This window comes from Equus asinus, chromosome 10 (assembly GCF_041296235.1).
Source record: "Equus asinus isolate D_3611 breed Donkey chromosome 10, EquAss-T2T_v2, whole genome shotgun sequence".
In the NCBI taxonomy this organism is placed as follows: Eukaryota; Metazoa; Chordata; class Mammalia; order Perissodactyla; family Equidae; genus Equus; species Equus asinus.
In genome coordinates this window covers 24,935,373-24,958,905 of record NC_091799.1, presented here as the reverse complement: position 1 = coordinate 24,958,905, position 23,533 = coordinate 24,935,373, and the positions used below count along the sequence as shown (strand labels likewise).

General features: G+C 43.6%; 1 protein-coding gene across 3 annotated transcripts in view; it reads right to left on the bottom strand.

The window, feature by feature from the left end:
- CDK5RAP2 (CDK5 regulatory subunit associated protein 2) overlaps positions 1-23,533 on the bottom strand; it is a 172,942-nt gene that overhangs the window by 88,444 nt on the left and 60,965 nt on the right. For all 3 annotated transcript variants that reach the window (XM_014830376.3, XM_014830375.3, XM_044778939.2), the window contains 2 exons: positions 9,587-9,754; positions 5,613-5,756 (listed from right to left, as the gene is read on the bottom strand). In XM_014830376.3, the coding sequence (XP_014685862.3) occupies positions 5,613-5,756; positions 9,587-9,754 (312 nt within the window). The remainder of the gene's footprint in view (positions 1-5,612; positions 5,757-9,586; positions 9,755-23,533) is intronic.

Below are 23,533 nucleotides of genomic sequence, written 5' to 3'. Positions count from 1 at the left end.
CCACTGACTCAGGCTTTCTCCTAAAGTTCACACACTACCTAGGACAGGGGTTCCTAATCTGACTAAAATTCAGGGGCTGCATGAATATGAACAGGGGGAAAAGTTCTATCTTTATTTCCACTGAGCGCTAACTGAAATTTAGCTTTCCTTTCTACTACGAATTGAAGGAACCCTGCCCTTGCTACAAAGCATAGTAGTATTAGTGTTTTCCTGTGCCTTTGCCATCAAAAGAAATGGTTACTTTGTATACATTGCACGTATCTCAAAATATTTATTCTTATCACTACTTCAAAACTACAGCAGTCGCTATCCTCACCACTAGATCCTGCTATTTAATGCATTAATAAAGAAGCACAATTTCTAAAGCATATTTTTTAATATTTTGATAACTGAATTTCAAAGTAATTGGTTTCCTGTATAATCCTATGCATATATTTTATGCATTTCAGTATTTTTCCAGGGATGAGGTCCTTGGCTTCAGTAGGTTCTCAAAAGGATGCAGGGGGCAAAAAATGGTTCTGAACCCCTGATCTAGGGGAATGATGCTAGGCTTCTAACCCTGAACAAAACTAGGCAAAGGCACCATCAACCAATTAAGGGTTTTAAACATGAAACCACCTGTTTGGTTATGATAAGATAGCCACCCAGACTGCTAGAAACATCAGGCCCTTTTGTAAACCATGCCACATGTCACTGTCACAAAGAGCTCCCAGATGCCTTTTGTGCATAGGAACAGTGTTACATGTGGTTCTCTCAGCTCCCACCTGTACACACCAGTGTTACATGGGACTCTCCCAGCTCCCACCTCTATGGACAGAGGGCCCCAGGGAAGAGACTAGGGGAGAATTCAACAGGATATCAAGACAAAGAGGCTAGCAAGTCCTCAGTATGTCAGCCACTGTGCTAAGTGCTTCCCAAGCATTTTCTCATTTAATCCCCACACCAACCCAATGAGCTCAAGTGTCAGCATGGAGTAAACACTTGATAAATGTCAGCCGTAACTATTATTCCTGTGCTCCAGTGCTGTGCTAGGTACTTGACATAGATCATCTCTACCTACAACAACCCAGGGAGGTCCATTAATCTTCCCATTTGTCAGATGAAGAAACTGATTCTCTGAGAGGAGAGGTAACTTGTTTGAGTCCATTTGGCTAATAAGTGGCAGTCACAAGTTATGCTTTGGTAAGCAACTTCAAAGCCAACTAAGAAGGGCTAGGAAAAAGATAAACATAGACTTCTGGTGGAGTAGACACCAGGTGTGGAATGAATGAGCCCAGTGAAACAAGTCTGGACCTGGGGACCCTGTACCTTAACTGGCTCACTCTGGGCCAGGCTTTAAGCCCTAGAAGATGACCCATGCGATGTCAGGGCCTGGATGCCCGGCTCAGTTCCCCTCTCTTCTTCTTTCCGGCAGCTATTCCAAAGCTTCACCAGGTTATGCAGGTCACTGTTCTCCTCAACCCCGACTCTCCACCTGCCAGCTGACCACAACTGCCCTTTCCTTCCATCTCTGGGGAATGGGGAAACCCCACCCTGAGCTCCAGGGAGAAATCCTCCCTCCTCTTTGGACACCACTTTCCCTCGGTCACCCCTCTCCACTGACACACTCCAGAGCACCTCATAGGATCTGCTCAGGCCAAACTCTCACCTGGAAGCCTTCGCTGACTGAAAGAAATGCCCTCTTCCAGCCCCGCAGCATCACAGGCCCCCTGCACCCGAGAGCTAGCATCCTAACCACCTGTCCGTGGGTCTGAGGGCTCCTTGTGGGCAGCAGCATCCTGAGCCAAGCACAGTGCCTGGCACAGATCAAATGCCACCACAAATACTTGCTGAGCTAATGATTAAATAAGTAAGAGGGAACATAGGGACGGATATGAATCTTAAGAGCAGAGATTCCTGTGGATATTTTGCATAATGGAAGTCAGAGTGAGTCAACGTCTTCCTAGAAGCAAATTGCTCACCCATGTTAAATAAATGAACTCTTCGGAGCCATTTGGGTCCCATTTCATCAATCACCTATTCCCCTGCGTTGAATCATGCCCCATTAGAGTGAAGTCATTTGGCTCCCTCAGCAGAGCTGACAAACCAGTGGGTCTCCTCAGCACAAAGGCAGAAGGCCAGGCTGCCCAGAGAGCAGTAAGGAGAAGCACCAGTTCAGCAGGAGCAACCACCCCCGCCACCCTCCACCCTGCCCCTCCAACAAGAAACATCCCAGACAGGAGCCCGCTCATCCCAGGGAAGACTTATGACCGCCACACTTCTACTGCGTGTCCAACGCTGCAGTATGCTCTCCACAACCTTGGAAGGACCACCCAGCTCACCACCATTCCCCTGCCTCATCTGAGACCTGGCCAGTCCCTGGAAGACCCCTCCCTCCTCTGTGAGCCAGCATCTGGGGCCACACTAAGCCAGTACGATTCTCCTGGAATTCAGAGATTTAAACTGAGACACCAGAAGTCTAGGAGCTGTTGGATATGAGAGAGAGTGCTAGAGTCTACAACTTCTGCTGTCCATGGCACTGCCACGGTTTCACCAGCCCCAAGGCACAGCTACTCAGCTCTCCCTTGGCATCTCTGAGACTCCGCTATGTTCCCAATAAATATTCCCTTTCATTGTTGTTGCTTTGCTCAAACTACTCAGTGTTGGATTCTATAGCTTGCAACCAAAAGAACCTTAAAGAAAGTCAAATACCATATGATCTCACTCATAAATAGAAGGTAAAAACAATAACAAACAATCACATAGAGACAGAGATCAGATTGGTGGTTACCAGAAGGGAAGGGGGGAAGGAGGAGGGTCAAAGGGGAGGCACATGCGTGTGGTGATGGATTGTAACTAGTCTTTAGGTGGTGAACATGATGCAATTTACACGGAAATCACAATGTAATGATGTACACCTGAAATTTATATAATGTTATAAACCAATGTTACCGCAATAAAAAAAAAAAGAACCTTAACTAATACACTTACATTATTTCTAATCCTCTCAGGAGGGAAGGCATGTAATTCCTCATTTTACAGATCAGGAAGTTGAGTTTCAGAGAGATTAAGTGACTTGCCCAAGGTCACAGAGGTAAGAAGTAGCAGAACTGACATTTCAACACCAAAGCTGGGGCCTTTTCTACTCTACCATAGTTTCCTTAATGACTTGAAGGAAACACATGTAATGTGCAAGCCACAATCTCAAGAGGCAGCAGATACGTAAGGAGAAAGCTTAATCGCTCACTCCTTGGTAATCACAGCAATTTAGTGGCCTGGTAGATAAATGGTGTCTATTTCAGTAGCTATGTCACAACTCTGCAACAAAGACATTTATTTCAATACTCGAGAAATTCAGCAGCAATGTCCCAACCATGTCAACAGCCAAGCTATAAATCTCTAGCTGCAGCAAGTTAAATATGGTCAGTGTGTTTTACTCTCTGTTCTTCAATTCCCTGATCATCCAGCATTAATTCTCAGGATCACACAATGAGGAGAAGGAAAACAGACTGGCCAGTCAATGGAGACATCATCATAGCCTCAGGTCCTTTGTAGGAATGGGCAAAGGATAAACCCTACATCAACACAAAATGGCCAGGGGCATAGCAGAAGAAATCCACATTTGAACTACAATCTGAAAAGTATACCTTTCTCAAGGGGTCTCAAGAGGGGAAAACTGTAGGCTGCAACAGTTGGGATTTCTTTAAACTGACACCTAGAAAGTTACAATTGCTAAATGCTAATTTATAATTCTTTACCCACAATTTTCAACTAGTCTTGCAGAGCAGAATCAAAACCTTTGCTAAAATACTTGGATACTGTGCAAAGTAATTTACACATCTCCAGGATCTAAACATAACTAAAAATGAAATAATTTTATATTTGGGGCTCTATGAAGTACAGACGTTGCCCAGTGCAAAAAAACTAAAAAGGAAGTGGTGCAGATGAGCAAACCGGTGAGATTAAATTTTAAAATACTCAGCCCGTTTAATAAATTCATAAACATTCTGTTCAACATTTAGACACTTTTTACATGACTAAAACATGAATAAAAAAATACAGTTTAACAAAGTGTATTCAAGTTCATGAAGATGTGTCCATCTAAAACACCTGATAGGCCACTACTGGTTTCAAAACAGGCTGTGCCTTATTACAGCTTAGTGTGCATCCTAACACCCCACAAAATTTGGTCAAAGTCAAGCAACTATACGCAAGTTAGACTTATAAAATATTAGCCCTCTGAGATTTTGTTAGTGGACTTGCCCAAGGTCACTCAAGTGAAGCAACAGAGCCAGGAGAGAAATCCAGGCCTCCAGACTTCTAGCCCCGCCCAAGGGCTCCACTGTCCATGCAGACACTCTGATTCAAAAGCAGCAGCAAAACGCAAAACCACAATGGTCAGAGTCAAGAGCGAGCTCCCAGCATTCAGGCAATGATGCCCTCTCAGCCGGGGCTGATATGCAATGGCAGGCACTGGTCGCTATAACACGGAAATACGTCTACACTCCTCCAAGATCCAATAACTACAGGGTTGGTGCCTGGCACAAGAGCTGGCCTCCAGGACCCCACTCCAGCTCTAGCCCCGGAGTCTGTTCTGATGACCGTGCCCGTGTTGCACCAGTTGTAAATTATTTTGAGAATCACCCTTCACAAAACCACAAGTCATGATCAGAGCCATTCATCAGAGAACTAATTTGTGTAAGAGTTCTCTGTCTTCTGAATGTATGAACTTAATTAAAGCCAGGTTTAAGAAAAAAACAACTTGGACTACAGTGAACTTTCCTTTCCCATATGTGGCTGCCTAGTTGCAATATATGCGAGCTGGGGGGTCAAAACAATCTACATGCATCTTCCACAATCCAATACAATCATTTATTCACTCAACAGATTAGCAGGTACTGGGCTAGGCGCTGGGATTCAGACATGAATGCCAGTTCCTACCCAAGGTGACTGCCCATGGTGCACAGGAGCTCGAGTGAGGGGAAGCAGAAAGGTGGAGCCTACAGTGTCAACACAAGGAGTAAGCGCTTTGATGGATGGGGGTGCAAAGTGCTGTGCATCAGAGAGAACAGGAGACATCACCACTGAGCAGGGTCAGGGAAAGTGCCACAGAGAAGGTGACACTAGAGTAGCACCTTCAGGGATGTTCAGGAGTCACTGGGTAAACAAGGAGGAAAAAGGCATTCCAGGCAGATGGAACGGCATGTGCAAAGGCACAGAGAGATACAAACATAGCATTTTCAGGAACCTGCAACAAGTTAGCTGTTGTTAGAGATGACGGGGAACGAAAGAAAATGAGGATGGGAGATACTTGGGGACAGATCAGGAAGGGCCTGCTGTGCCATTTTTTTGTTTGCATTTGAACAGAAAAACTTTCTTAACACTTGAGATTACAGAGTTCTGGAGAGGTGAACTCTGGGAGAGCAAATATGAAGCTCATCTTTTAAGGAGCTGTGATTTCTCAGTTTCAAATGCAAACACAAATGCAGACCAAGAACCCCTCCTCCTACCTGCTGTAAGCTCCGCCACCAGTAAGCAGGCACTGGAGGATCTCGAGATCAAAGGAGTTATCGAACATGTATCAGAGGAGAATATGAATTCGCATCTGAACGTCCAATTTCAGGGAAGCTCACCTCAGAGAAGATGATTTTGCTGCCTGGTGACTGCCGAGAAGAGCACTTTTCCGTTACCAATTCTTCACTCATGAACTCAAGATCCTCCGCAGTCATTAAGTAACCCTTCTGCTGTGTCGCTTCCAAGTCTTTCTCATTGAATTTCTAAGGAAACCAAACAAATCACAAGGAAGTTTTCATCAAGACACTGATATTAAGAGATTGTCCCAAACTCTTTATGGGAGATATTTTCTTTTTTCTCCACAACACTCATGTGCTCTAAATAATTTCTAGCCTCCCAAAATATTAGGCAATTACAAAACTGTCACGCAGCTCCATTTGTGTTATTACACCAGCAGAAGAGCAGCACGCCGACACGGCTTAGGCAAGGATGGTGCCAGCCGTTACAAGCCTTCCATCTCACCACCGTGACGGTCTCCCGGAGGGTACGGAGGACAAAGCCCAGGCTCCGGCCCCATGGGACCGGGTTCCAATCCTGGGTCCCCTTTGGCCAAGGTGTGATTGCTAGATCTGTTTCCTATCCTATGGGGTTACTGTGGTGATTAGCGGGGTTCTGGATTGTAATCCAACAAAGTCTAGTGTCTCTTGAAAGACTACAAATTTAACAAAACTTGAACCGTCCATACCAGGAAGAAAAAGGCGAGACTGCAAATATTGCTCTTGCCTCTGGTCATATAGGAAAGGCTCGGTCATGATGATGCACAATACTGTCCCCTCACTGACCCCTTCAGAAGATGTGACATCCAACAACACACAGGGCTGGTTTTTGGCCAAGTTCAAACATGGAATCTATTCCTAACTATTAAAAAACCTGATAACTCTTGAACTAGGATTCTGTCCACTCTCTGTCGGAATTGAAGGGCGAGAACCACATCTTATTCCTAAGCACCTACCAGAATTAATTCATCACGTCAAACTTTCACAGGAAATTACGTGAACACAAACAAGAAAGAAGCAGAGGCAATTCTTGGTAAAAATCCACTCAACTGTAACAGGAAGAACTAGGGATCAAATAACCAACATGGAATTTCTAGAATTGCCATAAACACTTGCACTTGAATTATACTTTTCATTTTTATTTTTTAAAAGTCCAATTATACACACATTGTTTAACCATCAAATAGTACTGTAAGGCTAACATGGAAAACTACAGGCCCGACCTCTCTCCTTCTCACCTCTGAGTCCCACTCCCAGAAAAAAACAACTTTCAACTCATTAGCTATTTCTTCTGCTATTTACTTCCATACTTCTATCTGTATTCCTACTCTTACATTTCTTGATTTCTCAAGGTTAGATTTTTCTTTTCTTCTTCTTCTCCCCAAAGCCCCCCAGTATATAGTTGTATGTTCTAGTTTTCGGTCCTTCTAGTTGTGGCATGTGGGACGCCACCTCAGCATGGCTTGATGAGCAGTGCCATGTCTGCGCCCAGGATCCAAACCAGTGAAACCCTGGGCCGCCGAAGCAGAGCACACTAACTTAACCACTCGGCCGCAGGCCGGCCCCATTAAGGTTAGATTTAATCTACTGGCTCCTATCAGAGAAGTTTAAGGATTTCTCTCTTACATCATCTGGGCCCCGACATTTTTCCTGACACTTACATCACAATTTTAGTTAAATGACTATTCTGCATTTACATTTTTATGGCCACCCAAATACTGTTCATGGCTCTAGTATTCCACGATTCCACTTCCTTTTATGTTCAATTCTTTGCTTTTCTTGGAATTAGTAACAACTGCTTTGTTCTATTTGTTTACTTAGTTCATAAAACTAAATTATGTACTTAATGTAAATTTCTCTCCAAACTCTCCAAAATAACTGGAAAATTCCTCGAGATGAAGTCAGACGCATGAGGTAAATGACGGGTTCCATTTCAGTTTGTTGGAGAAATCCCACGTTAACCCTCCCTCAACGGCCCGAATCTGGGCTCCTAGAGAGGTGGCCCGGCCTTAGCCTGGACTTAGCCTAGACTTCCCTGCACGTCCCAGACTACTCCCTACTTTGTGGATCCCAGCCCTCTCTCTCTTTTGGTTATTTCCCCATTTGTATGGAATCATCCTCCCAGCGTTTCCTGCAAAGAGTACACAGGAGGCAGATGATTTTAGACACCGAACGTCTGAAAACGCCTTTACCCGCCCTCACTCTTGCTGACACGGTGGCTGGGTACAGAATGCTGGAGTGGAAACCACTTTCCTCAAAAATCGGAAAGCACTGCTCTCCTGTCTTCTGGCTTTAAATGTTGCTGAGAATTCTGATGTCATTTTGAGTCTGGGTCCTTTGTATGTGACCTATATTTTCCTCTCTCTGGAAGCCTCTCAGATCCTCTCTTTATCCCTGTGTTTTGAAATTTCACAACATGCCTTGGGGTATGGGTCTTTCTTCATTCAGTTTGCTAGACACAGAGCAGGCTGTTGCAATGTAGCGATATCTGTTCTTCCATTCTGGAAAATTTTCTATTACTTTGAAATTTTCCTTCCCTCTGCTTTGCCTGCTCTATCTTTCTGGAACCCCTGTTAGTCATATATTGGAGGTCCTGAATCAAGCCTCTAATTTTCTTATCTTTTCCCTCCCATTTTCCCATCTTTTTGTTTGTTCATTTAATTCTATTGTCTGCAAGACGTACTCAATTTATCTTCCATCTTCTCACTCTTCTATTAAACTTTTTATATCTGTAATCATTCTTTCAATTTCTAATAGGTCATTCTTCTTTTCCAAAATACTTTATCAGAGCCTGACCTTATTTCTTACCTAAAGATGGCGTGGTGGTGAGTTCTTTGAAAAGCTGCCTAGTTTTCTTCTCATCTTCCCTGTTTCTAGTTCCTCTGTGTAGATCTATTCTGTCTGTCTTGGCCGTTGTCTTTCTTCTTAGACATTTTTTCCCTGTTGGAGGAACTCAGGCCTTCCACCTCTTTTAAGAGTAAAGGTGCTCAGAAGCTCTGAGTGTGGAAAGGGCCTACCAACGGTGGCCTCACTCTGAGCTGAACAGGTGGGGACGTGGCTGTTTTGTGGGAGGACCCCAACTGTCAGCATCTGTCAGTCTTGTCTCCCCTCCGAGGACTCACAGCTGGGCATGCACCCTTCCACTCTCCCTCTTCGTTTTCATTCACGAGACCCACTCCTGCTTTCAGTTGCAGCTGGTGACCCCCAGGCCGGGGCTTCTCTGGTTTAAGGTCATTAGAGAGTAAACTCCCATCTCCTGCTAGTGAAGAGAACAAGGTCAACTGCCCAGCATTCCAGCCAAATCTCCTGTTTAAGAGACAACAGGTCCCTCCACTGCTGGACCTTTCTGGATTCTGTAGGATAAATCAGCTTGCTTCCTGTTGGCTTTTCGTCCCAAAGGCAAGTAGCAGAGTGGAGAAAGCGGATCCTACATAGTTACCACGTGCCCATCCACTTACCATCCAAACAGCACCCTGCTGTGGCACCACCTCCGTCCTCCTAGTCCTGTGGGTTTGGGTTTACACCTTCTCACCCCTTCACCCTCATCTTAACAAGGCTTCAGGAGGAAGCAGAGTTAAACACCCTCATGTTGAATCCATCATGGTTACTGTAAGTCTGAGCTGAATCCAAAACCCACTACACGATCAGACTAGAAGGCTATTCCGAGACGAAAGGGAACAGTTAGAGGAAAAGCAGAGAGGAGTGAAAGGGCATGGCATGAACAAGGAGCAGCAGGTATCCTAGCAAAGTTCCTCAGTGAGGCCGGCTGGGCCCTGAGCAAAACAGGCCTCGGCCTGAACCATCTCTGCCGTTTACTGGTCACATGACCCAAAGTAAGTTCCTTCCCTTCTATGAGCTTCTGTTTCTCCAGACTTCCCTTCCTGGTGGCTGAGGTCCAAATGACATAAAGAATGAAGACTATAAGCATTTTTGCCAGCCTTATTGTTAAATAAACGTTCCTGCAAAAGAGTTAAAAAAAAAAAAAACCTACGCCAAGTCAAAAGATTTAAATACAGAAGACAAAAGAGTGACGGGACCTGAAACAAGTCCGTGCGGCCGGCACTTTCTGCAGCTCGCCTCATCGCGGGGTCCCGACGGGGCAAGTTGCGACTACTTGCACTCAGAAGACTCTCGTCACGATTCTCCAGTGCTTTCTCCCTCTCATTCACTTCGTTGCGTAATTTCTCCACTTCATTTCTAAGGTCCTGCCAGAAGAAAGAGGATAAATGGAACTTACTTGACAAAAATTTCAAGGGGACAACCCCTCACCTGTTTACCTTACTGCTGTAAGAGAACAACCTAATAGATGCATTTACCAAATGTGTACATCCTTCTCATTTAAAGTCTCATGAAACCCAACTTCAAGAATATTCTAAAATTTGGGGAAAGCTTTCTGCACGGATGTTTATCACAATATTATTTACAATACTGAAAAACCAGAAAGAAACTAAATATCCAACAAGAGAGAATTAATTATAAAAAGAGTATAGTATAAAAAAACACAATTATGAGTAAAAAGAAACAAGGACACTACGAAATATGATGCTGATTGTTTTCTAAATGATTACACAAAATATTGTTAAGGCTTTGAGGGAACCCATCAAAATAGTAACCTAACATATAAGCTAGCATGCCTAAGGAGCGGGATTACGGGTGATTTTCAACTATGTTTTTATTTTTCTGAGTTTCTAAAAATCTCTAAATAAGTTTGTATGACTTTCACAATCAGAAAAAAATGACATTATATTAAATAATGATATTTGCAATAACATGGAAAATGCTCATGTTATGATGTTAACGTAAAAAACAGAAAACAAAGAGTAAATGGTGTGATTATAACTACCTCAAAATAGATACTATTTGTAATATTGAAGCACGACTCATAATAGCAAAAGGCTAGAAACCCAAACGTCCACCAAGAGAGGAAGAAATTATGGTACACTCTCACAATGGAGCACTCTGAAGCTTTAAAGGAAAAGGAATGAGGACTCCACAAACATATTGCCATAAAGTAGTAATCTTCAGAATATACAGTCAGCCCCTCCGTGTCCCTGGGTTTCTCATGCATGGATCCAACCAACCGTGGATCCACATTTTGCAGATGCGGAGGGCCAACTGTGTTCACTGTACCAGCCATTTAACATGTATAAGGGACTTGAGCATCAGTGGATTCTAGTATCCACAGGGAGTCCTGGAACCAATCCCCCACGGATACCAAAGGACAATTGCATTGCTCAGGTGCGGGGAGGGAGGTGGGGGGGGGGGTGCCCAGGAGAAAAAGAGTATGTATAGCATACTGTCATTTATTTAACCATAAAATAAACGAAATGGTTGCCTATAAGGAAAAAGAACAGTGTAGAAGGAGAGAACAGAACTAATTTTACAGATATGATGTTGAAGCCATTTAAATGTTTAGATAATTATTTTAAAAATAAAATAATATCTCATAAATTGAAAGCAGACACACAAAAAAAATGAATCTGTATATTGAGTTGACTGGTTAACCAGAGAGGAATTATTTCAATAATTTAAAAGCAGAGTAATTTGTACATCCCAGTGGGATCTTTCTACAAGGACAAAGTGACTGATGCACAAAATCTTAAACTGTTTTTAGTAATCATGGTCTAAGAAATAGTATTTGGATTGTTATTCTAAACCGTGTGTGTATACGTATATTTATTAAATAATTATTAATATCATAAGAACCAAGACTTTAAGCCTAAGAGAAAACAAATATAAAAGAAGTTAAAATACGTAATTCTAAATGTGAATTGGAAGTATCAATCTGAACTGACATTTTCTGTTATTTCCTTCCTTTTACTGAAAAAGCCTAGAATCAACGTCCTCCCTAGAGTCCAGACTGTAGTCTCTAAATACCATTTCCTAGCCAAAACATCCAGGGTTCTTTAGAGCAGTGTTTCTCAAAGTGTAGTCCCCAGAACAGCATCATCAGCATCACCTAGGAACTGCAAAAGCACATGACTGGGCCCCACCCCAGACCTATTAAATCAGAAACTCAGAAGGCAGGTAGGGCCATCAATCTGTGTGTTAACAAGCCCTCCAGGTGAATCTGATGCACACTGCAGTTTGCCTTACAGGAATGGACGATTCCAGACCTGGGGAAGGAATGTACATTATGAGCCCAGACAACTTGTGTCAGAAAGGAAGGAAGCTTTCTGTGCATGTCCAAAGAACTCAGGAATCGACTTGAAGCAGCTTTTCCACTATCCAAAGACAGGACAGTTAGAACATCAAGGACAATAACGAATCAAAATACATAAAAAATGTTAAAAATCTGAGTTCATAATGATTTTTTTTAAAAAACCTTTGGCCATTGTGATAGGCAGAATAATGTCCCCCAGAGATGTTCACATCCTAGTCCCCAGAATCGGTGAATGTGCTAAATCACATGGCAAAGGGGAACAGAGGTTGCCGATGGAATGTAAGGTACCAATCCGCTGACTTCAAAATACAGAGATTAACCAGGTAGGTCCAATATAATCACAAAGATCCTTAAAAGTGGAAGAGGGAAGCACAAAAAGGACTCCACGAGCTATTGCTTGCTTTGCAGATGGGAGGGGGCCACAGGTCTAGAAACGCAGGTAGCCTCTAGAAGCTGGAAAAGGCAAGGAAATGGATTTTCCCCTAAAGCCTTTAGAAGGAATGCAGCCCTGCTGACACCTAGATTTTGGCCCAGTAGGATCCATTTCAGACTCCTGACTTCCAAAACTATAAAATAAATTTGTGTTGTTAAGCCACCAAGTTCGTGGTAACTTTTACAGCAGCAACAGGAAACTAATAGAGTCACCTTTGGGGAATTCTAGTAAATTCTTATTTTGTCTTTCCTGTATGAACTCCACCCCAGGGTAACTAAATAGATGATGAAAAATAAGAATTGTTTTATAGAGGTATTCAGCTATATATGAAGAAGAAGGGGCTGGCCAGGTGGCGTAGCAGTTAAGTTCACACATGCTGCTTTAGCGGCCCAGGGTTTGCTAGTTCAGATCCTGGGCACAGACCTACACACTGCTCATCAAGCCATGCTGAGGCAGCGTCCCACCCAGAAGAACTAGCAGGACATACAACTAGAATATACAACTGTGCACTGGGGCTTCAGGGAGGGAAGAAAAACGGGAAGATTGGCAACAGATGTTAGTTCAGGGCCAATCATCCTCACCAAACAGTCACACCTTAAAAAAAAAAAATTAAAAAAAAAAAGAAGAGGGAATGATGAGATTAAACCATCCCATTTTCAACGGCTAGTAATATCACAAAAACAGGGGCTATCAAATATTATGGACCTCCTATGGGAAGTACAAATGACCACCTACAATGTAATCTTGCCAAAAAATTAAACCTGAATTTGACCATGTATCTTATCTAACTACCAATTTATTACAAATAGAGTCGGCAGTCAGCAGAGAACAAGTTAAATGACATTACAGAAATATAATCTGTAAGATTCAGAACGTGAAAAACTGTAAAGGACAAAGGACCCAACTTTTTCAACAAATAAATTACAAGGTAAAAAAGGGAGGGAGAACCTGTAGACTAAATAATAATTAGGAAAGTTAGGGAATGTTGGTGTGAACTCATGAATTCATAGTGAGTCCAGAGACTTCATTCTAGTCTTCCCTAACTTTCTTAATATGTATACTGTATACACATACACTCTCTCACACACAGAGCTGGACACAGAAATAAATAGAGATGTGTGATGCATGTGTCATTATGGATACATATATTTCCAAGCTCTGTCCACTGACATGGCCTAGAAGTGATGACACCCCAGGAACAATGAGGACACCTGTCATTTGGATCTTGGTTTCTAAATACCATTCTCCAATAAAAGAAATCAAGGATCCTCAGAGAAATGGTTGATTCCAGGGCTGGGGTGGCGAAAATACAAGATGCATCCAGGACAACTTTGATCCTAGCAAGTAAGGAAGTGCTCAAAAAATGAGGGGGCACGTTGAAAAGGCACAGGAATCAATCTGAAGGAGCTCCCAATGGCCAAATCTGGGACAGTCTGAGCAATAAAATAAATCACGATAGTAATGGCTTACAACCTATAGACTAAAACAAATATCCATGACTCCATACGGATATAAACAAATAACTAAATATACATGCAGGAGAAGTGACAGCTCTTCTTTACAGTAGAATTACAACTAATAAGTATAGAAGGAATCATGGCAATAGAAAAATCACCATTAGGCAAACACAACAGAAATACCTGTTACAGTTAAGAATCATCAGTGGATACTAAGATCCCTGAAAATATAATGAAAAACAAGATATTTACATAGTCTCAAAGTATCTCCCCACAAAATACTTAACCACAAATGGAAAAAATTGTAACTTTACTGTAGAAAAACCCAGGAGACTCCTCCCACCTTAACCAAGTGACCAACACTAACCTCACCAGTAATAAGACAGTTTGACGTTACACACATCCAGATACGACACACTGAGAAGAGCACATCACGTCTGTGCTATTCTTGCCAAAAATATTCAACTTCAATCTAATCATGAGAGAAACATCAGACAAGCCCAAACTGAGGGACATTTACAAAATAACTGAGCAGTATTCTTCAAAGGAGTCAAGGTCATGAAGGACAAAGCCTGAGCAAGTGCCCTGATTAGACGAGACTAAAGAAACATGAGAGTCAAAGGCAATGTGGATGCTGGATTGGATCCTGGACCAGAAAGGGGGCATCAACGGGAAAACTGGCAAAATTCAAATACAGTCTGTAGATAATAGTATTATCAGTGTTAATTTCCTGGCGCTGACAAGTGTACTACGGTTTGTAAGATGATAACAATAGAGGAAGCTGGGTAAAGGCTGTATGGGAAATCTCTGCATTATTTTTGCATCTTTCCTCCATGTATAAAATTATTTCAGAATAAAAAGTTTTTAAAAAGAGACATATCAATGCCTGCAATGTGTGTACCTTGTCTGGATCATGGTTTGAACAAACCTTAAAAAAACTTTTCAAATGAGACAATCAAGGAAATCTCAACATTAATTGGCTATTTGGTAATATTAAGAGATTATTAATCTTTTAGATTTTTTTTTTTTTAAAGATTTTATTTTTTTTTCCTTTTTCTCCCCAAAGCCCCCCAGTACATAGTTGTGTAGTCTTCGTTGTGGGTCCTTCTAGTTGTGACATGTGGGACGCTGCCTCAGCGTGGTTTGATGAGCAGTGCCATGTCCGCGCCCAGGATTCGAACCAATGAAACACTGGGCCGCCTGCAGCAGAGCGCGCGAACTTAACCACTCGGCCACGGGGCCAGCCCCCGAGATTATTAATCTTTTTAAAGTGAAAATGGTATTTTCTTTAAAAACACATGGAAAAAGTGATGAAATAATATGTCTGGGAGTTGCTCAAAATACTTCAGTGTTGAAAGAGAGGGAGCCGGGGGGAGGATACAGAGGAAGCAAGGCTGGCTCTGAGTTTGATTGCTGAAGCTGAGTGACAAGTACATGGAGGTTCATTGTACTGTTGTCTCTCCTTTTGTGTGAATTTGAAGTTTTCCATCATAAGCAGTTAAAAAAAAAGCACTGATTAAAAATCTGAAAGAAATGCTCAAACATGCGACCATGATTTTTTTTACTATGTTTTTTTCCTCAATTTAAAATATTTTATACTAAGTACAGACTATATTCATAAGGGGGGTAAATATTTACAAAGTAACATTTTTTAAAAGAAACAAAGAAACTACTTTAAAAATTAAATGTTAATTTTTTCCTTGAGCAAACAGATGATGATAAGATTGCCCTAAACCTTTAATCCAAAACAGCTGGCCCAAGAACATATCATGAATTGTAAATGTCAGTAAATAGACATTCAATTCTAGAGGAAACAAGATTTTTTTTATTATACAAATAATACTAAAGCAACATTAACAGAATTCTAAAGTTAAAGAAAGAAAATATTCTCCCACAATATAGTCATGCCAACAAATCACACCATTTTCAAGTTGTAGACGTTCCTTCCAGTCTTTGTCCATCTGCAGGCATAATTTTCATACAATTTTAACTTTAGAGTTTTTCCCATTTTACTTTATTCCATTACCCATGACCTACAAAGAGAATACACCAATAAAATAATGACACAAAAAGAACAATTAAAAATCAAAAAGTTTAAGAGTATAAAGTCAAGAAAATAGTTGTAAAAAGAAAAAAGTACAGCGATGAGAAAGGCCTACAGAGCTGCTCTGCGTGAGCTTACCCTGGGCTTCCCCAGCCTCCTAGTCCAAGGGAAAAGCAAGATGCGGTCAGTAGGCGATGCTCAGTGGAGGAGACCACAGAACCTTTCTATTTACCCATTTTAATGAGTATACCATAACTCACCTGCTTCCCCCACTCTCTCCAACCATTAGCTCTTACAGATACTACAGCAAAGAAGAGCTCTGTGCATAAAACAGGATTTTTTCTAACTTCTGACTTGTTTTCTTAGGCTAAATCCCCAAGGGTGAAACTACTAGGCCAAGGGGTCAATAGGCATGTTTTGAGGATTCTTTCTACAAACTGACAAACTTTCTTTCAAAAAGACAGTGGCTAAAATGCCACTACCAAAGTCTAAGCTTTTTGTTTCACCATATCCTCACCAGCACTGATACTGTGTTAAATATTTGTTAATTTAATTGGTAAGAAATGGTTCTTCACAAGAGTTTCAATTTGCATTTCTTTGACGGCTCATGTTTCCATATATTTGACTACTGTTTGGATTTCCCCTTGTGCAAATTGCCTTTGACCATTCACGAAAATATTTTCAAGGACGGTCCTAATGAAAAGCTGATATCTCAAGGATCACCACAGGGTGCACACACAAACTCATCGTCCCTGACATGAGAAAAGCCACCAGGAAAAGTCCATCTGTCTTAGTAACGTGATTAGAGAAGAGATAGATCACGAGGATTCACCCTTCACACCTTTCATTATCTTCTTGCCTTCCTGATTGTGTTTTGCAAGCTGTTACTAATCGGGAGCACATGCACCATTGCAGAGGCACTAATCAGGAGCACACGCACCAGTGCAGAGGCACTAATCAGGAGCACACGCACCAGTGCAGAGGCACTAATCAGGAGCACAAGCACCAGTGCAGAGGAGCAGGAGCTCCCACATCTGGTTCTAGTGGTAATAAAAGCTACTGTGTGTCAAAAGTTTCCTGTTCCAGGCACTGTGCTGGGCACTTTCACGTTAACCACGTGAGTTTCACAACCCACGATGGCTCAAGGCCACCTGGACCCCCACTACCTCACTGACCTCTTCTACCCCTGCTCTCCCCTCACCCTGTTCTGCTCTGGCAACCCTGGCTTTCTTGTCTTCCTTCACACCATGTATACTCCCAGCTCAAGACCTTTATGCTTGTTGCTGTCTACTTGGAAAGTTCCTCAAGGCGCTCCCTCACTTCCACCAAGTCTGTGCTCAAATGTCACCTTCTCAGTCCAGTCTGCCCTGACCATCCCACCTAAAATCACCACCACTAGGCCCCCACAACCTCACTCTCCATGTTCCTTCCCCTCACCATTCTTCCTCATAGCATCTTCTGATAGAGTGTCTAATTGATGTGTGTATTTTGCTTATAGTCTCCCCCATCAGAAGGTCAAGTCCCATAAGGGCAGGGATTGCTGTGTATTTTGTTTACCGCTGCATCTCCAGCACCTAGCATGGTACCTGGCACACAGTAGGCACTCGTGGCAAAATAGAGCCATAAATTCTTTGACCTTCTCACCACCAAGGGGTGTGGAGTCTGTGTCCCCTCCTATTCAATCTGGGCAGTACAATGACTACTGTGATGAACAAAATGTAGCAGAAGTGACACCGTGCCAGTTTCTGAGCCCAGGCTTTAGGAAACTTGCACCTTCCAACTCTTATCTCTTGGAACACTCTCTCTGGGAGCCCTGAGTCACCATCTAAGAAATGCGGATACTCTAACGCTGCCATGCGGGAGAGGCCACACACAGGTGCTCCAGTAGACATATCCCAGCTGTGCTTAGCTTTCCAGACACCCCCAAAACGGCACCAGACGTGAGTGAACAGTCACAGACCCTCCAGACCAGCCCATCCACCAGCTGAATGACATGAGTGCCCTGGACCAAGTAGAGCAGAAAACCACCCAGCTGAGCCCTGCCCAAATCCTTGACCCACAGAAATCATGAGATATAAAAAAATGAGTATTGTTTTAAGACGCCAAGTTTTGAGGTAATTTGTTATGTAGCAATGGATAACCAGAACGGCACTCAATAAATATCTGCTGGATGGATGGATGAACAGATGGATGGATGAGGTGGATGGAACTGCTCCCATTTTATGAATGAGGAAACAGGCTCACACAAGTAAAGTACTCTGCCCAAGATCAGTCAGTAAGGGACGGCACCTGCCGAATTCCAGGTCTCTCTGATCCCAAGCCTCTCAGTTCACTTCCACACTATGACATGGGTTTGGATTTCTTTTGTAATGATCCCAATCTACTTAATGGTCATATGACACTTGCTTTTAGAAACCCCGCCCTGAAAATTGGTGAGAATACAGACCACAAAATCTTGTGTTAAGCCATTTGGTATATCTTTAAATTCACAATAAATTTGCCTACCATCCTAGAACAATCATGCCTACTTTTTAATTTTAAAATGTTTATGTCTTATGCTAAGTAAAGAGTGTCCACTGTTCATGTCCACAATAATTACAGGTCCACTTACATCATTTCCCAGATTCAGTTCCTTCCTTTATACAAACATCTATCAAACCCATATTGTGATGTCTGGTTCAAGTTCTAGCGGGTATGTCTGTATTCAACAATAATTTATTCCCTTTGCTTATAACACTTTCTTTCATTCAGCTACCTAGGTTAAAACTTACTACACGGTTTAAGTGATAAAGGCTACTGATGGTGTGCCACATTGCTTCCACATGTCCCCCAACCTAACAGAGTTGACAACATGAAATGACCTATTCCAGGACCCCACAAAGGACAAGTAGTTTCACCATTCCTCAAGATTAGGGATTCTTAACCTGAGGACCACTGAATGGGCCCCTGGGAGCCTGTGCAAATTTGTGCATGTGTATATTTTGGGGGGTAGAGGGCCCTCGGCATAAATCAGAGTCTCAAAGAAAGTCAGGAAGCAAAGAGTATAAACCATTTCTCTTATTATAAGCATTAGTAATAGAAACTACCATTTAGGGAGCAAGAGCTCTGAACCAAACATGGCATTTTTACATAAAACATCTCTAACCCTAATGACTGCCTACATGGCAAGTATTATTAGTCTTGTGTTTAGAGAAAGGAAACTAAGGCTCACAGAGGTTGAGAGATTTTCGCAAAGCTTTATAACAGTCAGTTCTAGTGCTGCAATTCAAACCCGAGTGAGTTTGACCCCAAATTCCATGTTCTTTCCACCCAACTCTACTATTGTTAAGACCCAAAAAAGTACAAAACTACTCTGTGACGCAGGCTTCCACCGGTCAATAAATCCAATACCCCTAGCTAATGTCACAGTTTCTCAAGGCCTCAGGACCAATGGAATATCCAGCCAGAAACTGCGCCCTCGTGCTAACGAATGGGGCGGACCAAGGATCTCAGACCTCATCTGAAGAGCAGTCAGCGAAGGCTTGGAGTACAAGGACCATGGCAGGGAGGGGGGAAATGTGGCAGAGGTGGCCTTGAGGAGGAGCAGCTGCCATGGCAACACAAACACAGCCGACAGGCTCATGTGCTTGGCCCCAGCGGAGTTATAATGCACGTTTAGGGGAGGCATGGAGACGGCATGTCTCACCTCAGCAAAACAATCGGAACTGAAAATTGACAATCTGGGGTGGCTTCCCCAAACCTCCTTCAATATTCCTGGGCTGGGAAGGCCGGCAGACCAGCGTTGAATCCTGGCTTTACTGCTAACTAGCTGTGTGGCCACAGACAGATAACTTACATCTTTATGAGTGTTTCCTTTCCAGTAAATGGGGATAATATTACGGACTCTTAGGGTCGTTGGAGGGTTAAAAGAGAGAATGCAGGATGGACACCCAGCACAGAAGCAGGTACACAGGAAATATTCCATCACCTTCCCCTCTCCCCACGCATATCCTCCAGGCTGACCTCTACTCCCAGGTTTCCTGGTGTGGCTACAGCACCACCCTCCAGCCAGCCACAAGGTTCAGCTCTTCCCCCTCCCTCTCACCCACACTTGCCATCCAACAGGTAACCCAGGCCTGAAGGTACAGCACATCCTCCACACTGAGCGCGAGGGATGAAGAGTGAGGATTTGGTGCTTTTGCATGGACACACGTGCCCAAACCCTGCCCTGCCAACCACCCCTACCACTCTCAGAGTTCCTGAAGGAGCTGAACATAAGAAATGGTCGCAGACTGGGAATCAAAGGACGAGTCTGGGAAAATCTCATACCCAAACTGGGGCTTTCTGATACAACTGAAGGTCATTTTCGTTTTTTAAAGGGGGAAGGTATATGCTGCTCAAGGGAGCTGTCTGCCCAACAAAGGCCAGGCCTGGCTAGGTCTGCAGCAAGAAGCAAAAGAATGTGGAACTTGGGTTCCTGCCTTAAGGTGCAGTCACTCATCCATTAGCAAGGACCACCTGAGGAATATCCTGAACTCTGATTAACCACCTGAGGGGGTGGTTAGAAGGGGGAAGGGCAGAAGCTGAAGCTCTGGGAGAGAAAGTGTTCCTCCCGCCCGCACACTCAGCCCCCTGCTCTCCCCCATCCCCTGCCACCGCCTGCCTTCCTCAGAACTCAGCTCCCATCTGGCCAACCGAGACAGCTTCCCAACCGGTCTGCTGGACTCACCTACCAAATCACACGCACACCCTCGATCAACACACCTCTGCCCGGAAGCCTGAAGTGACTCCAAGTTAACTGCAGAATGAAGACACCTCAACAAGCAGTCAATCCCGGCTCCCACCAGGGGGCTCCAGCCTACCTTTTGGCCTTTTCTCACCCAAACACTTCATCAACACACTCCCCAGGCTCTCCACCTATATCCACCCGGTCCCCTCCATCTGGAAAAAAAGAACAAAATTCCCCCCAGTTCTGCCTGGAGACAGCATGCTTGTCTTGTAAGGCCCAACCCATGTCACCTCTTCCACCAAGCCCTCCCTGATTGCTCTGAGCCTCAGCAATCGTCCTCCCAAACGACTACCCACCCTTTTTCCTCTGCAAACCTCTATAGTATTCTGAAGAGTGGGCCCTGTACACCCACCACCTCATTCATTTCTCACAACAACCCTACGAAGCAGATGCTCTGATCAATCGGGAAACTGAAGTTCAAAATGTTCAAGCAACTTAACCGAAGCAAAAGGAGGTGAAATCAGGGTTTAAAACCAGGTCTATTTGTGTTCTTTTTACTAAACTAGTGGTTTTTCACCCTGAGCTCAAGAAGCCGTAGGATCAGCAATGCTCAAGCGGGGCTGGCTATCCATACCATCTAACTGCGTGCTCCTCGGCCGTCCTCCAGAAATCGTCCCAGTCGACTTGAGGAAAAGAATGGGAATTTGTATTTGATTTTAATGCAAGAAGCCACCATCCTAAAGAACTTGCAAAGCTCCCTTGGGTGCATCTGTCTTATCTGCTTCTGAACAAAGGGACTAGGGGAAAAGGTTCGAAACTCCCTCTCCCACACCAGACCACCAGCAGGCGTTACAGCGCACGCTGCCACGGCAAGCTCTGTAGGATGACATCACCTGAGGCCTCAATTTCTACCCTAATGGGCAATTTTCCTTTAAGATTTGCAGGTGCGCTCCGGACCAACACTGAGCTGAGCACGCCTTTGCATATCAGGGCTCTCTTAGAGCAGACTGATTTTTAAAAAGTGGATTATTTGAAAAATAAAATATCCCCATAATCTTACAATCACATTAGAAATGAAAAGCCAGGTCCTCATACCTCCTTCTCCAGTCAGCTGGTTGGTTTTATCTCTGGCCAGATGGAGAATGAGAAGGTTCTCATCTATCAAATTTCAACCTTATCAGCTTTCACTGGGAGAAAGCTTGTCAAGTGCTCGGTGGTTACTTTTAAATATACAAAGGAAACTTCTCCAAAATCTTAATGAGGTATAGGAACTAAGTGATGTAAGAATTTCCAGAATTAGTTTGAGGTAGTGGTTCCAGACACATTCTGTGGAGCCTCACTGCTCCTGGGGGGTGTGGTGGGGACAGAGCAGGCTGCCAGGCGCCCTGCCTCACTGCACCCTGAGCAGTGCCATTTTTATATGTTTTCGCTCCAGAAGAATTCATTTGAACAAAGAATTTATATGCGTAAAAAAAAATAAATGGAAACCACTGGAGTGAGACAGCCCCTGCCACTGAGAACTAACGTGTGTGGTACTGCAGAAGTTCTGAGCACAGACCTCAACGGAGCTTTTACCAGAAAGTTGGGGAAGAATGGACAAAGAAGTTGAAGCTCCAACTGGGCAGGGGTCAAGGGCCAGCTGGGCCACTTAACAGCTGTGGGACACCAGGCAAGGAAATGCACCTCTCTAAACCCCACCTGAACAAAGGAACGGAGCAAACCTGCCCTCTCTCTCCTCCAGCCCTTCACTGTTTCCCCCTGAGCCAGACTCATTCACGCCCCCAAGCCTTTGCACAGTCTTCCCTCTACCATGAGTGCATTTCCACCACCCGTCCCAGGGGCAAAGAGCTACTTATCCTTCAAATCTCAGCTCAAATCCACCTCCTCTGTGAAGCCTTCCTTCCCTCGCCCCCTCTTAGCACAGTTGCATTCTCTGGCTCCCAAAGCATTTGGTCCATCCCTCTATCAGCACTTATCATGCTACCTTTTAATGAGCTCTTTGTCTGCGTTTCCATTCTATTTCTCTACTAGATTCCTTCAGAGACTCTGTCTGATTTGATCCAGTCCTGTACTCCCAGTGCCCAGGACAGAGCCTGGCACTGAAATTAAAAAGTAAGAACCAGAGATAAGGGAGAGCCTTTCTGTCTGTGCCCGAGAGAGACCACAGCAATTCTAGACGAAAACTGGTGGGAAGAGCCTTTTAAAGCAACTTCCCCAGCGGTCCCACACATGCGCCGCTGAGATGCTCCAGAGTCTCACTCTAAAAGGGCTCTGACTCCCTTCCTGGACGGATCAATCAGCTGGAAAGGAACAGACAAGCACTTTCTTCAGAGGAGAGGTGAGTGTTGATCAAGGAAGAAATTTACAGCTCTGTTGACTTGACTGGTAAAAGGGCAGACCACATTTATTAGTCAACAGTGTCCATTAGATTCTAGCCGGCAGTGGTTTGTCATTCAAAGTCCTGAGCCAGCACCTGCCACACAATTAAAAGCAGAGAAAGAGGAAAGAAAAGAAGGAATCTTATCAACGGAGCATCTACCTCCATGTGCCAGGAACCATAGTAGGCATTTTCTCATGCATTAAATTTCATTACTCATTTACTCAATCCTGAAATAGATATAATCAACCCCATTTTAGCGGAGAAAACATGAGAGAGGTTAAGTAACTGACTTAGAGGCTTAGAGTTAAGCACCTGCTGAAGCTGGGATCCCAACCCAAGCCCAGCACTGTTCTCCACTATTCCAAAGATACCGACTGGAATTATAAAGTTTCTATCTTCCAAGGTGGCAGCATCATCACCATCATCAAAACAGCTACTATTTATTGATCACTTACGATGTGCCAGGTATTATGCTAAGAGCTCTACCCTATCTCATACAATCCTTACCACTAATCTCCCTTTTTCTGACAGGAAATGGACACCACAGTTTGGAGAGGCAAAGTTACTGGCTCACAGTCCAACAGCTAGCAAGTCACGGAGCCAGAATTCAAATCCAGTTTGACTGCAAAGTCACTGCATTCAGCCTCTCTTACGAAAAACTGGAATTTGCCCAAGACAGAACCTCTTCCAACACAGGTCATTTAAATCGCATATTGTTCTACAAAGGATACCAACTCAAAATCTTTACACCCGATTCAAACAAAACAGAAGGCAAGGGGAGCTCTGACCCTTGGTAAAA